This window comes from Podarcis tiliguerta, assembly GCF_965153285.1.
Source record: "Podarcis tiliguerta genome assembly, chromosome: 14".
NCBI classification, from domain to species: Eukaryota; Metazoa; Chordata; class Lepidosauria; order Squamata; family Lacertidae; genus Podarcis; species Podarcis tiliguerta.
Window position 1 is genome coordinate 46,879,359 of NC_139547.1, and position 15,893 is coordinate 46,895,251.

At 45.8% G+C, this 15,893-nt stretch overlaps 1 protein-coding gene across 5 annotated transcripts in view; it reads right to left on the minus strand.

The window, feature by feature from the left end:
- Positions 1–2,026: 2,026 nt before the first annotated feature.
- Positions 2,027–15,893, minus strand: part of EPN2 (epsin 2) — a 40,430-nt gene continuing 26,563 nt past the window's right edge. For 4 of the 5 annotated variants that reach the window (XM_083413548.1, XM_083413547.1, XM_083413550.1 and 1 more), the window contains exons 6-9: positions 9,546–9,722; positions 8,538–8,630; positions 6,399–6,605; positions 2,027–3,970 (exon numbers count right to left, since the gene is read on the minus strand). In XM_083413548.1, coding sequence (XP_083269674.1) covers positions 3,609–3,970; positions 6,399–6,605; positions 8,538–8,630; positions 9,546–9,722 — 839 coding nt within the window. In that variant the 3' untranslated portion in view covers positions 2,027–3,608. The remainder of the gene's footprint in view (positions 3,971–6,398; positions 6,606–8,537; positions 8,631–9,545; positions 9,723–15,893) is intronic. The other variant, XM_083413551.1, reaches the window with a different exon arrangement.

Consider the following 15,893-nt stretch of genomic DNA (forward strand, 5'->3'; position numbering starts at 1 on the left):
GGGTCGCATAACTCCATACCCTCTGATGAAAACAGGGACATCCTACCATACCCTCCAACATATCTCTAATGAAAATAAGGACCTCATAAGGAAAAGCAGGATATTCCGGGATCAAATCACAAACCGGGAAGGCTGTCCCTGGAAAATAGGTACCCTTGGAAGGTCTGAAATTTTGGGTGGCTTTAAAAGAGGAATTAGACAAATTCACAGGTGCTAAACCTGATACCTTCTCCTGGAGTGTTTTTGCCATGCTAAGGTGTCTCTTTGAATTGGGATACCGTATTTTTCCATGTATAACACATCCCCATGTGTTTGGGGGACTACAAATTAAGAAAATACAGCAGGGAGTAGCAGGGAGTCCCCTTGCGCATGAGGAATCGGCTGCATGCCCCTTTGCCTCCATGCTATTTGACTTTACGCAGTGGCTTTCCACAAGGCGTTGCTGCAGCGAAGAGGCAAATCTGCACCGGTGCTGCAGAGCGACTCCTGCTCCCTTCCAGCGGCATTCTGGCGGGCTGCGATTCTGCTAGGACACAATGCAAAACATCTTTGCGTTGGTCGCGCACCACACTTCAGCTTCAAGCAGCGGAATGTTAACAACCACGTTGCCTTTTTCGAGGGCTTAAAATGACACAGTAGTTTCACAAAATCTTTGGTCAACTTGACCAGTAAGGCTGTTTTTCGATTGCTTCATTTGAAGAAGATTGCCAGGGGTGTGGGTGGGTGTAGTCAGGAGAGAAAGAGATACAAGAAGTGTCAGGAAACAGATGTGGGTTTTTTATTCTACACTTCATGTTTATTTAAGAAAAGCATTACCTTGAGCAGGAAACATTTGGAATATGGATGCTAAGATGTTTTATTTATTTAAGAAAACCCCTTGAATGTGGATCGAGACCGGTCCATGATGTAAGCATGACCAAATGTGTCAATTTCAATTTCTCTCGTTTTTCTGATACTAACTTTGGTCTGCCCCATTTTCTCACCTGGGTGCAATTTTTTATAAATCCTGCACAAAAATGTGATTGCGTTTTTGTGCACGCCTCCCTCCATGTAATAATTTTTTCCCCAATTTGCAAATAATTCCCCCTATCGCAATGCATTTTTGTGTGTGTCATTTTTGTTCAAATATAGACACCACAGTGTCCGCTTTCCCCCATAAATGCATTTCTGAACATTTTTCGGTTGTGGAGAACTGCATCAGAAAATTCAGCAAGCGCAAATCTTGAAGGATGGCTGTGTTTCAGTTCGCAAGTTGGTTCTGGAAATGTGACGAGCTGTAAACTGGACCAATTTACTCCACCACCTCCCTTTGCCTGTCAGGATGAGCCCCACCCCCTCCCCTACCCCAACCGCATAGCCGACAAGCAGGAAATACACCAACATTGGGCTGAAACGTACTTGGTTCCGCTCCCATTTGCTGTAACATGTTCTGGAGGCTAAGTTCCTAAGTTCTAGAACTCCAAACCACCTGGGTTCTTCATAGCATCTCCAATGTTGCTCAAACAGCTAACTTTTGTTGAGGCCTGTTGGACACAAGGGAGAGATCCAGAATCTCCGGGCTAAGAAAATGAAAAGTCACGGGGCATCCTGGCAAGTAGCTGCTTTATCTGCATTAGCCTCAAGACTTCCACTAGCATTTCTCAGTATGATTGCAGGCCCCTTAATGCTACTGTTGTCATGATCTTCGAGCAAAAGCTTATGAACCGGGTACCTCAACACTCTGGTCTGATGCTGGAGATGTCACCCAGCCTCTGCCCACCTGTCTCAGCGCTGTGGGGGCACTGACTGGCAGTGGGTCTGCAGGGTTTAAGAGGGGGGCATTCCCAGTCGTACCTGGAGATGCCTGGGACTCAACCAAGAACCTTCTGCCGGCCACTTAGTTAGCACTGCAAAGAAGAAGGGTTAGGAAAACAAAGGGCAGCCTACTTAGCCAAGCGAGTTGCCATTTTTAACGACGACTTCAACCTGAGTATGGCTAAGTGAGTAATCAAAAATTCACTTTGCAAAGAAGACTGTAAACAGAGCAGGTTATTAGCACAGAGTGCATCTTTAGTTAGAAGAATTTAGTTGATTAAAATTAACAATCATACAGCGTTTTCCTTTAAAAGTTTCCCAAAGTTATTACAAGAGAGAAGTGTTCTTTCATGATCTTCTGTCTATAAAAGGCTTCAGAGTCTTTCCATTCATCATGAGGGAGACATAATCGTAAAACAGGGAGGGGGAAAGGCAACTGTAGTGTTTTCCTTGCAAATGACATCTTACGTTCATATTATGCCACAGGAGCGCTTCAGCTTTCATTTCAAACTCTTCGTCCAAAAGCAAAAGGTTTATCAGTATTCCCTTTTAAATTCTCTTTATGGAAACCAAGAGCTAATATATATATATGTATGTATAAAATATATAAATAAGAGGGCATTAAATCATAAAGTTACTGTAACTTAATTTTTTAGCTAGACCTGATAAAGTCTACCGAAGCTACAGACTGTTAAATAAGAACCACATTATAAAAATTAGCAAGACAGAAACAGGGCGCCAATCTTGCCAACTCAAATCCAAAATGGTACTAGTCTTTCTTTTTTTTAAAAAAAAAAGTGCAAAAAAGTATATAAGGATAACTACGTATTAGCAGAGGTCATCCCAAATTAGTTCCCAGACTTGCCCCAATGAAGTTGAATTCAGTGTTGCCTCCTCCCTCACCCCCTCTCTTCATTTTTAACCTGCGTTGCAAGTCAATTTTTAAAAGAAAGGATAACTACGCACATTAATGTCCAAATGAACTCACTATCGGACAAGCACAGAGCGAAACACTCCTGAACACAAGCGCAGCATGCCAGCCACTCAGACAGAAGTCCTTGACGAGTCCTTGAAAGGGTACAAACTCAACACTGCATTAAAAAAAACAGCACACCTGTAGGATTTCACAACCAAATGAGAGCTTGCTTCTGTCCCGCTTTCGACAAGCTTGCCTTTTCCACCAGTTCCAACCCGACCCCACCCGACCCCAGTCCACGGGTACAGTTTGCGCTACCATGTTTTAGTGTACAAGCAGGGGAGAGAAATATAATCCCTGGACGCCCCACATCCCTCTCTCTTCTCCTAAGATGTATAAGGACTATGGGTGAACCAACAGTCTAGAACAGTATATAGTTATGTGCAAATATGTCCACTAGCGCCTTTGAGTCTCCAAACTATTCTTTACGAGGATGGGGCTCTAGCAGACGCAGGTTGCAGCTGCTTCACAGTCCGGCACATGGTCTACAAAGAGGACTATAAAAAATGGCAGGTACTTCTTATAACATTGAAGTGATTAACAAAAAAGGAGGGGGAAGCGGGAGAGAAGAAAATCTAATTTTCATGGTGCAAGTGTGGACCTTTTATGCGATGCTCCCGCAAGTAAGAAGTACCATCTGCGGGAGAAGGCTAGGTTGAGATTAAACAGTGAGTAGGGAGAGAAATCTGCAACGAATGCAACTGTAAACCACAAGCCTAGTTCCCCCTGCAACCCCCAAAGTCTCTTGTACACACACAGTTCAGCCCGAACTGGCCTCAGGAAATTCCACTCAGTTCTGCAAAACCTCTTGCCAAGTTAGGTTCCACCACCATGGCCTTTATAGGAGGAAAGGATTGGTAGCGTTAGCAGGCTGGGAGGCCGAGGGTGGAAGCCCGGTACTGTGAAGAGGCTGAGCCACTGCGCCCACAAGCCCCACGTTCATCCCATGGCCCATTCGAGTAAGAGATGCCACGGTGCCCATGACTGGCATGGGTGCCATCGCCACCGGTGCCACGGAAGGCAGAGGTACAGGCTCCATGCCCGCCGCTGGCACACTGCTGAAGGACGGGCTGCTTCCCATGATGGGGCTCGACCGCAGCTGATTGAGAGTGAGGGGCTGAGGCTGATTCACTTGGAAGGGGTTGATTAGCGATGGAGCTGGAGCGGCGGCAGCAGGGGCAGCGGCGGTGGCGGCCGTACCTAGGGGAAAGACAAGGGGGTGGGGGCAAGAGAGGCACGTGAGCCTGTTAAGTATATCTGATTTGAAAGGGAGTCGTCTGCGCAAATACAAGACAAGATTTCACACCGGTTTAAGCTTCCCCCAAAAGATGATACGTTGCCCAGGCTTCCCCAAAACCCGAGGCAGAAGAGTGTGATGCCCTCTGCTCTAGGGTGACATCTCTTTAGAAGGCAACAGGGTTACACATCTTAGCAACGAACGTTGCCAGAAAAACTTTTTGGAAAGAAAATGCTATTGCCCCACTGCCAATAGCTTCCTAGCGCAACCAAGACACGATTCTGCAGAGTTTACCAAGGCGTTGTGACGTCTCGCTTTCCAAATGCGCTCGCCCTCCTTGGTAAGGTTTGAGAACCTGAGAGTTATCCCAAACTTTTGTCTAAGTCAACAAATGCAACACATTCCTATAACCCCCCCCCCTTTCATTTCCTATTTATTTATTTATTGCCACCCTTCCATTCCAGTCCCAGGGCAGTTTAAAACCTTACATAGAAGGCTATCAATAAGCAAATTCTGAAACCAATAAAAGCGCATTTAGATGCATGCAAATTTAGAATACAACCATAAACTCCATTAGTTCTGTAAACCAGGTATCATTAACTCCCTGCCCCCCCTTGCAAGGCTTGGGTGAATAACCATGTTTTCATGAGGCACCAAAAGGTAAGCAAGATTGGCACCTGCCTTACTTTGGGGGGAGATAGCTCCGCAAACTGAGCATGACAGAGAAGGTTGTCCCCCCGCCCCAGTTGCCACCAGATGCATTTCTGAAGGCTGTGGCACAACCAAGAGGGCTTCCTCCCAAGGTATCAGGAGCTGGTGTGGTTTATATGGGCAAAGGCACCCAGGGCCCCAGGTTGTTCAGGGCTTTATAAGTCAACACAACACAGCCTTAGACTCGGCCCAGTAACAAACTGCTGCCAGTGCTGCTCCTCAAAGGAAATTCTGTGCCAGCCTTTGCCGACCTGGCGCCCTCCAGATGTTTTGGAGTACGGCTGCCATCGGTCCCACTGGTGAAGACTGCTGTATACTGATTTCTCCTCTCCGCTTTTGTAGATGGACAGCCTTGACAAGCAGAGTCAACATCCCAAAACAGCACAGGCACTCCATAGACAGAATGCAGAGGGTTACTTTCAGGGCGTGCCTCAGAGCTTGTGCGTGCCTTGTCAGATATATTAGCATTTTGTTTTCAACAAGAGACAGCCTTGGAAACTCCCCCTAAGATCCAAAAGCAGCTCAGCATGAAGCATGAAAACAGAAGCCTGGAGCGATCGTGGATGCACAGAACCTGCTGCATGGATTCTTTGGACCAGGCCCATATTTAACATACGTCATGAACGTGTAACTTAAGCAAGTCATATCCAGGGAGGGAGGGAGAAGCTGGAAAATGGCAAAGAAGAACTTTCCCAGGATAAGACATTTGGGCCGACTGCCAAGCTACAAATTCCTTGTACACAGTTTGGGGTTTTTTTACGGACCTTCGTGACCCTGGTAATAGCTTCTTCGTGAGCGCCGATAACAAGAGGGGCAGGGCATTAGCTACTAAAATTTGGCTGTCTTCCTCTGAGGGTGTTCTCAAACTACTGAGAACTAAAATAGCCAGAACAAGTCACTGAAGCTCAAAAAAAGGTTGCTTTACTGTTCCAACTGTATCTCCACATGCACCCCTTGGGCTTAGGGGTTACAGCACTCCCCTTACAAAACCCTTCCATCCCCAGGGCACAGATGCAACGGATTTGGCCCACCTTGGCCCCAAATCATGAACTTGCTCTCAAAATGCATGAAGGCAAAGCCACCCATCGAACTTGATAAGCAGCCGCTTTAAAGGTGGGAGAAAAATACAGGCTGCTCCAACCTACAGAACTGTCCTGCTACTGAGAATGGGAAGGGAAACAGCTTAGTGGGTGAAATTACCATGTATGCTACCTTGAGCTCCTTAGAAGAATAGTGAGATACACCATAATACATAAATATATGCACTCGGTGATTAAATTGTTACATACAGGATTAACTCTACCAGTGGCAATTTAAGCTAAGGTACAGCTTCCGTTTCAGAGAGGATATACTTCTAGGTGGGCAGGAGAGAACTGGCCCTCAACCTCTGTTTGCCATGCGTAAAATGGCAACATCATTAGCAGCCTGCCTTGCAGGGCCACTGTGAAGACACACAGGAGCAGCACTGGGGGGGTCGGGGGAGAGCAGCAGGTGTAAACTATCAAGGCTTGGGATTATTGACACCTCCCTGCTTCTGAACTGCCTTTAGTAGGTGGGGTGTTGAGCTGGGTGAACCCTTGAGTCTGGCCAAGCATGCCAACTTCTGTTTTTAACGACAGTTGCCCCCACCCCACCCCGCTCCATTTGAACAGCGAATTTGCTCTCAAGACCAAGATGTACCTGGAGCCAAGAACGGGTTCAGTGAAGGGGCTGGCTTGGGAGGCTTCGATACCAAGGAATCCAGGTTCACCAGAGCAGCGTTGGGGCCCAAGAAAGACTCGGGAGTTTTCCGAGCCGCGCTTTGTTTACTCGAGGCTGAGTTGGCAGGCTGAGAGTCAAAGAGGTCAGGGCTGGTCGTGCCACTGTTCTGGGCTGACAAAGTGGAACCTGAATCGCCAGAAAAGAAAATATGAATTTTTGAAAAAGGGAGGGGGGGAAGATGTTTCCTTCATGTCAGAATACATGCTTCTGTATTTGTAATGTGTTTCGTTTGTCCCTGTTTTTACTGCCATGCTAAAGGACTGCAGTCCTAAGCCAATGTGCTTAGAACTCAATGGGGTTGCTTCCAAGTAAATGCATTTAAGGCTGAGACATTCACCTAACATGGGGAATGGGGACGTTATAGCTTTCTACCACTAGAGAGCCTCAAATCTTGGTGTGCGTGTGTGCTTGCTTTTACTTCCCCCAAAATCATTTAATGGGACCATTAAGAGGTGTTGCATCTAAAGCAGGTCAGGCACGAGTCCTTCCCATTCTGGAGAATAAGGACTCTAGAATCGCAATTACAGGGTAAGATAATAGAAAGTTTCTACAAACTGACCTTGGTATCCTTCTTTAGAGTGCTGTTGGATACAGACACGGATTAATTGTCTCTATGGAGAAGACATTCAGAAGCATGAGATTTTTTGATTCCCCCTCTATTCTATTGCCATTACAAAACTGTGCATTCAGCCATGCCCCATGATCAAAGGGCTTGACTATTTAAAAGAGAGAGAGACAGACAGACAGACAGCTTGACCTGCCTTTACCCAGATCACACAAACTGCTTAAATCAAAATAGCTATAAAATATGCAGGATGAGGTCAGATGTGGGTCTTTTCCTTCTACGTAGATTTCCACAACACAGAGAACCCAAAGGTGATGGACTAGGCAGGTGTCACGTGGTTCAACAAGAGGGCAGGTGCTCTGTTCAATTCCTCTTCAGGCAGGAGATCGGAAAGGGCTCTCTCTCTTTGCCCAAAGTGCTGGAGTGCTGCTGCCTTTCAGAATAGGCAATACTAGGCTATAGGGCTGGGTGACATCATCTTTTCAACATCATGATGTATCACCAGCTAAACATCGTGATAGGCTGATACATCGCAGTGTTGAAAAGGAAGGCGCATCATTTGGCAGCACGAGGCGCCGGGGTGAAAGTGCCTCAGCTCCTGGCGCCACCAGCACCTGGCAGTCGGAGAAGGAAGGTAAAGCGCAGGGTGGCAGGCGAGCCCCTCCCACAATATACCGCCAGATAAAGGCGCCATTGCCCTCTGGCCTTCAAACCAGTCCTGGACAATGTATTGATACATCGCCCAGGCCTACTGGGCCAAATGGATAAATACGCCTGACCTAGCATAAGGCAGCAACCTCCATTCCGCCACACCATGAACAAGCTGCGTTTTGGCTCTGTGGGGGCAACGGAACCCACCACACACAAGAAAATCAAATCCCAACTGAGTTGCTGTCTCTCAATAGCTGCAAAACATACAAGTGCAACAGGAGAGCCAAGCAGCTTTCCAAACGCTTTGGAGCAAAGTGCACTGGGAATTCCAGAGCAACCACAACTGAAACCAGCGGGGGAGCCTTGCACAACAATGGTCTTGGTCGACTCCGGTCTGTTTCAGTGGTGCCCGCAGAGGAGTCATTCCCAGCGGATCATGTGCTCTCAAAATCTTAACTCAGAATTTCCACTCAAGCCAAATTTCTACAGCATCCTCTACTCCATTAGCCCTCGGCTGAATTTACTGCAACTGTGACATTTTTAATGTCTCCGGGCTTTGGGCTGACAGCCTGAAAGGTACATCTTGATTAAAAATTATCGAAGGACGAAGTTCTAAATAAAGATCAGAAAATATGCTTTAAAAAATATGCAGTTTCCCCTCCAAAATACTGGCCTTTTTATCTTCCATTTATGGTAAGTCTAGACACACTTGGAGGGTGTGTGTGTGTGTGTGTGTGTGTGTGTGTGTGCAGAAAGAGGACTGGTGCAACTGGAAATTCCAAAGCTCTATCACGCTCAAGCACCTTTATCACACATTCGTTTGGCATTTATTTCACACATACCTTGCTTTTTAGATGTCCGAAGGTTGTCGAATTCAGAAAAGTCATCTTTAATTGCCCCATTCAAGTTGCTGAAGAGGTCAAAAGATTTACTACCTGCAGGGCAGAACAACAAGGTCCTACTGTTAGTGGGATTCAGTTAGGCCACAGCAATCTGTAAGGCAAGAGATGCTGCTGCTTCCCCTTCTGTCCCAGCAGAGGCCAAACTGTCCCTATCAGAACTGAGAATATTACCTCTTTAGGACAAGCCTTTTCCAAGCTGGTGCCCTCCAGACATTTTAAACTACAACTCCCAACAACCCCCACCAGCATAGTCAATAGTGAGGGGTGATGGGAGAAGCTGTCCAACAACATCTGGAGGGCATCAGTTTGCAAGTGGCCAATTTAGGATTAGCAGAGCAAGTGATTCCACTCCCTTTGGCTTAAGAGAGATTGGAGGGCTTATTTATTTGATTTCATTCCCATTCTGCCCTACCTCTGTGAAGCTCCAGGTGGCTCACAGGGCTGCTTATTTTCAGCAGTACACCTGCCATTATGGCCTCCAGGCCACTCTCTGGTCCAAGCAGAAACAAGTCAATCCACTTCACAGGGCACAGGTGTGACCAAGCGTGGTCCAGGAGTGACCAAAACAGGTGAGGGGAAGATGGACCAGCACTGCAGGGCTGACAAGGTGCTACCAGCAAAGCTCAAAATGCAAAGGAAATCAAACTCTGGCTGGCCCCTTGGGATAACTCAGTCAAGGGAGAGGGAGTGGTCTGTGGCCCACAGATTGGGAACCACTGGCCTAGAAAGTTCACCTAAACAAAGATAAAACAAAACCACCCACCACTGCCCAAGACAGACCATAATATTTCTAAATGGTGCATTCGCAAAAGTGTTAAGATTCTGTGCCAGTGCCAACCATCCCCCCAGGTGCAAGAACCACCAGCAGGCATGTGTTTTGCTGTGAACTCCACTAAGGGAGGTTTCCCCAAAAGGAACACAAAGGTGAGTCGCAAACATGCTGCTTACCAGAAGCAGAAAGAGGCTTGTTTGCTGGCACTGCTCCCCAGGGATCAACAGCGGCTTTTGTTGCCACAGAGGGTGGCTGAGAGGGACCCCAGGGGTCTACATTCTTTGGAACAGGCTGGGCAGCAGAGGGCACTGCTTGGGCTCCCCAGGGGTCGATGGAGGCTGCTGGTTTGGCACCTGACGACAAAGAAAACATAATCCCAAGTAATACATTAACAGGCATATATACTTGAGAACAGGCACTACCTGTGAGATAGGCTAGGCTGAGAGTAACTTAGCCCAAAGAAACTCAATGAACAGATAGCTAAATTAGATATTTGAACCTGGCTTGCCTGTTCCTGGGCCAACACACTAACCACGGCGTGGCTCTCTCGCAGTTGCCAAATCCTTTCCTATTCTGGACTTACCCAGCATCATCTGTCAAGCACAGGATCAGGCCTGTGTGCATCCCCCATGCCATGCATGCCAGCAAAATGACATGGAAGGTAGAACTGTTTTAGACAAACTCCGGTAGGATGACCAACACTTCCTAACCTACCCCAATGCAAAATGTTATTTGCCCTCAAGTATGGCTATGCTTAAAATAAATTCCACTGAAAGACAGCCACTGTGTGAATATAAAGAATTCTTAAAATGCAAATTCCAACACAAGATTCATGGAATCATAGAATTGTGAAGTTGGAAGGGAACCAAGGGCCGCTTAGTCCAACCCCCTGCAATGCAGGAATCAGTCTGGTTTAGCATCAATGAGCTTTGGTGCAGAAGGGAGCAATTAGTGCTGTGTGATAAGAAGAACAGGATGTCCCCCTGATAATGTTCTTATTTCTTATACTTCATTCCTATGTTTTTATTCCAGGGAGTTCAAGGCAGACACATAGCCATATCCTCACAAAGGGGGGAGGGAATATAAGAGAGAGAGAGAGAATGGCTGGCCCTAGATCACTCTTGGGGCACCCTGGTCTAAGAGCATCCAGGAACAGGCAACCTGATGCCCTCCAGATGTTGCTGGACGACCAAATTCCATCAGCCCAATCAGCACAGCCAGTGGCCAGGAATGGTGGGAGCTGTAGTCTGCCAGGACACGAAAGTTCCTCACCCCTGTTCCACACCTGCTGGCTCCAAGCAGTAACCAATTTGCCTTTCCCCCCCATTTTGTGGCCAACGTTTGCGAGTTTCGAACCCCATTCTGGCCAGCTGCTGTTCTTGCTGCTGAAAGGAGCTCCAGCTCATCAACAGGTGGCAGATTTTTCTTCCAATTTTAATTGTTTCAACAACAACAAAAACCCAGGAAGCCGCTGAAGTGCTTTGCAGAGAACACAACTAATCTTGTCCCACTGCTCCCATTTCCTCGTCCTCCTCCTGCTGCATTTTTATCAATGATGCCATCCAAGAAATGCTAATTGCCAGGGCCTGCCATAAATGGAGGCTTCCAGCACAGTCGCTCTTTCATGAGACAGATAACAAAAGCAGGGCAGGCAAAGAGAAACAAGAGGGAAAGAGGGAGGCATCTAGGAGGATACGCTTCTCATCTGAGAAGCCCCTTATCCCCCTTGAAAGGCCACAGTCCAGTGGTAAGCAAGACTTAAAAACCTCTGTTCTGCTCTGAGTCACCCTTCTGTGCTGGCATTCAGATACATAAATCTAATTTCTGCAAAACCACTCCTGGGGGAAAAAAGTAGCTGGCAAATTCCAACAAGGGGCTCTTATTGCAGGCGCTAATGAATGCTGAAAGCCAGAGAGGGGAGAAACGCCACAGCTGCAGCTAGAAGCGACAAGTTTTTGTTTGTACCTTAATACACAGAATTGATTTAGTTTTCCTGTGTCAAGAATAGAAGTTAACAAGAGAAGCTTTACAGCCCCAGGACCCAGGCCTTAGTTTGGCTTCCCTAATATGCTGTTTGATTAACAGCAACAAAAAAGGGCAATCTGACCCAGGGACTAGACAATTAAAAATGTGGTGCAACACAGGATGAAGAGCAATAGCGTCTCATATTGTGTAGGTTACATTATGAGACATACAATATTCCAGCGAAAGCCCAGAACCATGTTTGGCTGAGTAAAAGGGGTGAGAGCAGCCAAGGAAATTCTGCATTCCATTTCTGTACAAGGTGCATAATCTGGACAAGACGGCTCTTTGCAGCACCAGCTCCTGCCCTATTTTACAAGTGAGATAAGCAAGGTAAGCATTGCAAAAGATCTCTGCAATACATGGCAAACAAGCAGAAGGGCAGCCGCAAAATGCAGTGTGTGCAAGAGGAGTGTAGTGGGTATCGAAGAAGCCAATTAGTGTTTTCCGCCAGGGCAGACTCGCTGGACTGTGTCCTGGTTCTGGAAGCATCTAGTGCACATGCGCGCCAAACCATACTATGCTGAAGCAATCTACCTACAAACGCCAACAGAATCCTGGCAAGTTTAAAGCCTTAACTTGGGATTCTGGAACAGGGAAGGGACCACACAAAAAGCTTCATGGAAAACCTGGGAATGATGAACCTGTCCTAGAGCAGAGCCAGGTGATTCTATGTGTTAGCTCAGCTGGTTAGACTGTAGTGCTAATAATGCCAAGGTCAAGGGTTCAATCCTCTTATGGGCCACCTGCATATTCCTGCACTGCAGGGGGTTGGACTAAATGACTCTCGGGTCCCTTCCAACTCTACAATTCCATGATTCTATTATCCTTTGCTAGAGGGTTGAAGGCATCCCCCTTAAGAGTCCAGCCTGACGAAACAACTCTATATATACCAAAGCAGGCCTTCTTCGCAAGAGTGGCACTGTCTTTTCATTGCTTTAGTCTAGTCCCATGGTCAACTGCAGATCAGGAAAGCAAACAATGCATCCCAGTACAAGGGATTTAAAGTCTCTTGTTTTCAACTTGCAAAATGAAGCTGTGCGTTAAGATAGAGAGAATGATTTGTCGTTAATTCAAAGGGATCTGTTAAGACCGATATTGCAGATTTCGGTCTCAACAATGCCAGGAATTTTCCACACCAACACATTTTGGCCTGGGAAGAAGAGCTCCTTGGATAAAACACTGAGGGACAATGCCAAGGGTTAATGACATGGGATTTACAAGAGAACCAAACTCTGGTTGTTCTGCTATTCCTGTTTGGTAGTAACTGGTGCTGACAGCAGCCACGAAGGGAATATTACTTCCCAGATAACAAGTGTTTGGTAAAGGAACTCTGCACACCCCCAGATGCCTTTGCAACAACTGGCCCACTTGGTTCAGGATTTGCTAGGCTTAGGAGGTGTTGCTTTTGTTTTGTTAACCATTTCGCCCAAAAAAATCCAGCACTGCCCTGCACAATGACTTGTCAGAATTTCCCCATAGTTGAGGCAGCTGTCCAGAGAACTAAAATGACAGCAGCACCCAACCAGCTTCTGTTTTGGGGAAAGGTTTGTACGTCAGTGACAGAGCATCTGCTTTGCCTGCAAAGGATCCTGGGTACAATCCCTGGCATCTTCAGGTATAACTGGGGGGAAACCCTGACTGAAACCCTAGAGCGCTGCTGCCAGTCACTTCTGACATTACTGAACCAGAGAGACCCATAGTCTAGCTTGGTGTAAAGCAACTTCCTATGTTCCTTTCATTGACGCATCTATTGCTGACACCAGCAGATAAAACAGGACGCCGAACAACCACAAAACCACTAGATTTTCCTATTGACTAAGCAAAAGTCCCTCCCTTCCTCAGGACATTTTCATAGATAACTGGCTTTCTTACCTATTCTTTTGCCCTAAAAGCACTTCACATTCTGTCCTGTATGAACCTGAGCTGATTTCTGGGTACCTATGCAACCAGATCACATAAGGACCTGCTCCATCCAGACTGTCCACCCCCCCACTCCCCCCAAAGGGCCAACAGACACCACCTGTCCCTTCAGGAACAGGTGCCCAAAACAGCTTTTCCGGTATTGGACAATGATCTCTAATGAGTTGAAAAAAATGTTTAAAATAACTTTTCCAAAAAGACCAGAGTCCTTTTTGTTGGGAATATTCCAGACTGAAATCCCTAAGTGTCAACAAAATTTATGTATGCAACAACGTCGGCCAGAGTTTTGTTAGCCCAAAAATGAAAAGTGAGGGAGGTCCCAGGCAAAGAGGACTGGAAACTTAAGATGGTAGAATATGCCAAGCTTGCAGGTTTAACATATAGAATAAGAGAGCAAGAAGAACATATATTCAAAGAAGAGTGGAAAATATTTATTGAGTATATGGAAAATAACTGTACACAGCTGAAAACGCTGGCAGCATTAAGATAAAATCAACAGTGTAATTAATGTTCTAGTGATGTTAAAGTGGAGAACTGACTAATATGGTTACAGCAACATATGCAGGAATGAAAAACTAATAAAACGAATCAAGGAAATAGAAGGAGTGAAGTGGTTTGATATTTAACAGTACGTAAAATGTTTATTTTAAGATGTAAAATTGAAAACTTGATAAAAAATATTTTAAAAAACAAAACAAAACAGAATACATTTTCCTGGTAATACATTCTGGCCCGAAGAAGGGCCTTTCGTCTGATCCAGTAGGGCTCTTGTGTGTTTTTTTTAAAAAAGGAACCACTAATGTTGCTTTAATATATTTCTCCAGTTTGATCATTTCAGAGCTGAGCGATATGCATTTAATTTGGAATAAAACCTAAACTACACATGGGATCACTTCACATTTAAGATGGAGCAGGGAAGAGGAAATGCATTTGAATGCTCCCCAATGTAAAGAACTTCCTGTCTGCTGAAAGTCAGTGCACATCTGGGAAACGGATTCTGAATTAGCCTTTTTTCATTAAGCTGCCATGTTTCTACATACATAATTTTATATATTTATCCCGCACCTCCAGTGCGAATTAGGAAGGCTGTGTCACATGAAGAGGAACACACACACACTCAGAAAAGTGAACCTTCCCAGGTGCTAGAAAGCTCTACCCTTCCTTAACAGTGCCAGGCTCACATGAATGCCCACCTGGCACCAGTGGCATGGTTCCCAGTCCCTACAAAAAAATTAGGACAGGGCTTATTCTTCTGCACGGACATTGCACTTTCTCCAGCAGCTGAGGAACAATGTCTGGATAATCCACAACAGTTCAATAAAGCACCATATATTTTATGCGCTCTCCCTCACCCACCCAAAATTAAAAGGCCATTGAAATCCTAAAACCATTTTACCAAAGGGTTAAAAACTGAAACATATTAAAGGCTACATTTTACTGCATAAGCACTGGTTGCGAGAAAGGAAAAAGCCACACAAACAACTTAATTGCTTAAATACTACCCCAAATAAATACATCCTTTTGCATGACGGACAGTATTAAAAACAAACTAATTCACTGCTGTAGCACTGCTAATTATAGCAACTTGGCTTGGAGTTCTGTCACTGCTTAATATAGTGGCTTCATCAGTAACACAGCAGAGTTACCAGTGAGATTCCAAGCCCCCTTTCCAAGGAAGACAAGTCGTCTCTGCCATAAGCAGAGCAGTTCTGTATCAGCAAGCACCAGAATCAAGTTTTAAAAAACAAAGAGAGACCTTCAAACCAGAGGCCAGCAGCACACTGTTCAGTCAACTGAGCATTCCATTACACCTATCCACTCTCATATTGACTGCTTTTTGGAAATCAGTGAAAACTCCACCACAATCTCTACGACACAGGCAAATATGCTCAGGTCGGCCTAGGGAAATCACAGATCATATTTCCCCCCCTCCTAATATTGCAGCAATCAACAGGGCAAAATCAGGAGGCGAAGCAGAACCAAGGCTCAATACTCTCGCAAGAGACCTGTGAGACCATAAAAGGAGGAAACAGCCATCACAAATTGTCTCATGCATGACAGCCAGCACCGAAAAATTGTGATAGCAGGGGCTTGCACAGGGATGACAGTGGCAGAAAGCAGGTGGCACCGAGAGAATCTACAGGAATAATAATAATGATTTATTATTTGTACCCCACCCATCTGAGTCCAAAAGGATATTGAGCCCTCTCCTCCCATCCCAGTCTTTGGAATTCTATCTCCAGGGGGGCTTGCCTGGTGATTATTCTATTTTTCTTTTCAGTGCCAGGTTTCTCCATTTTTGCCGCTTTTATCCATTTTCTGTTGTTTTGGCATTTGGGACATAATTCATCTTTTTTACCCTGACAACTGCACAAGCAATATTCATAACTAACCAAACAGAGGGGAAGGCAACAGCAGACTGCCATAGTCTACCACTGAATAAGCTATATACAAAAGGAAAATGGGGGGGGGGGTCACTAACCTAGAGAGAAAATTTAAACTCAAAGTGGTCTTGGAGGGAAGTACCGTATTTTTCGCCCCATAGGACGCACCGCCCCATAGGACGCACCTAATTTTTT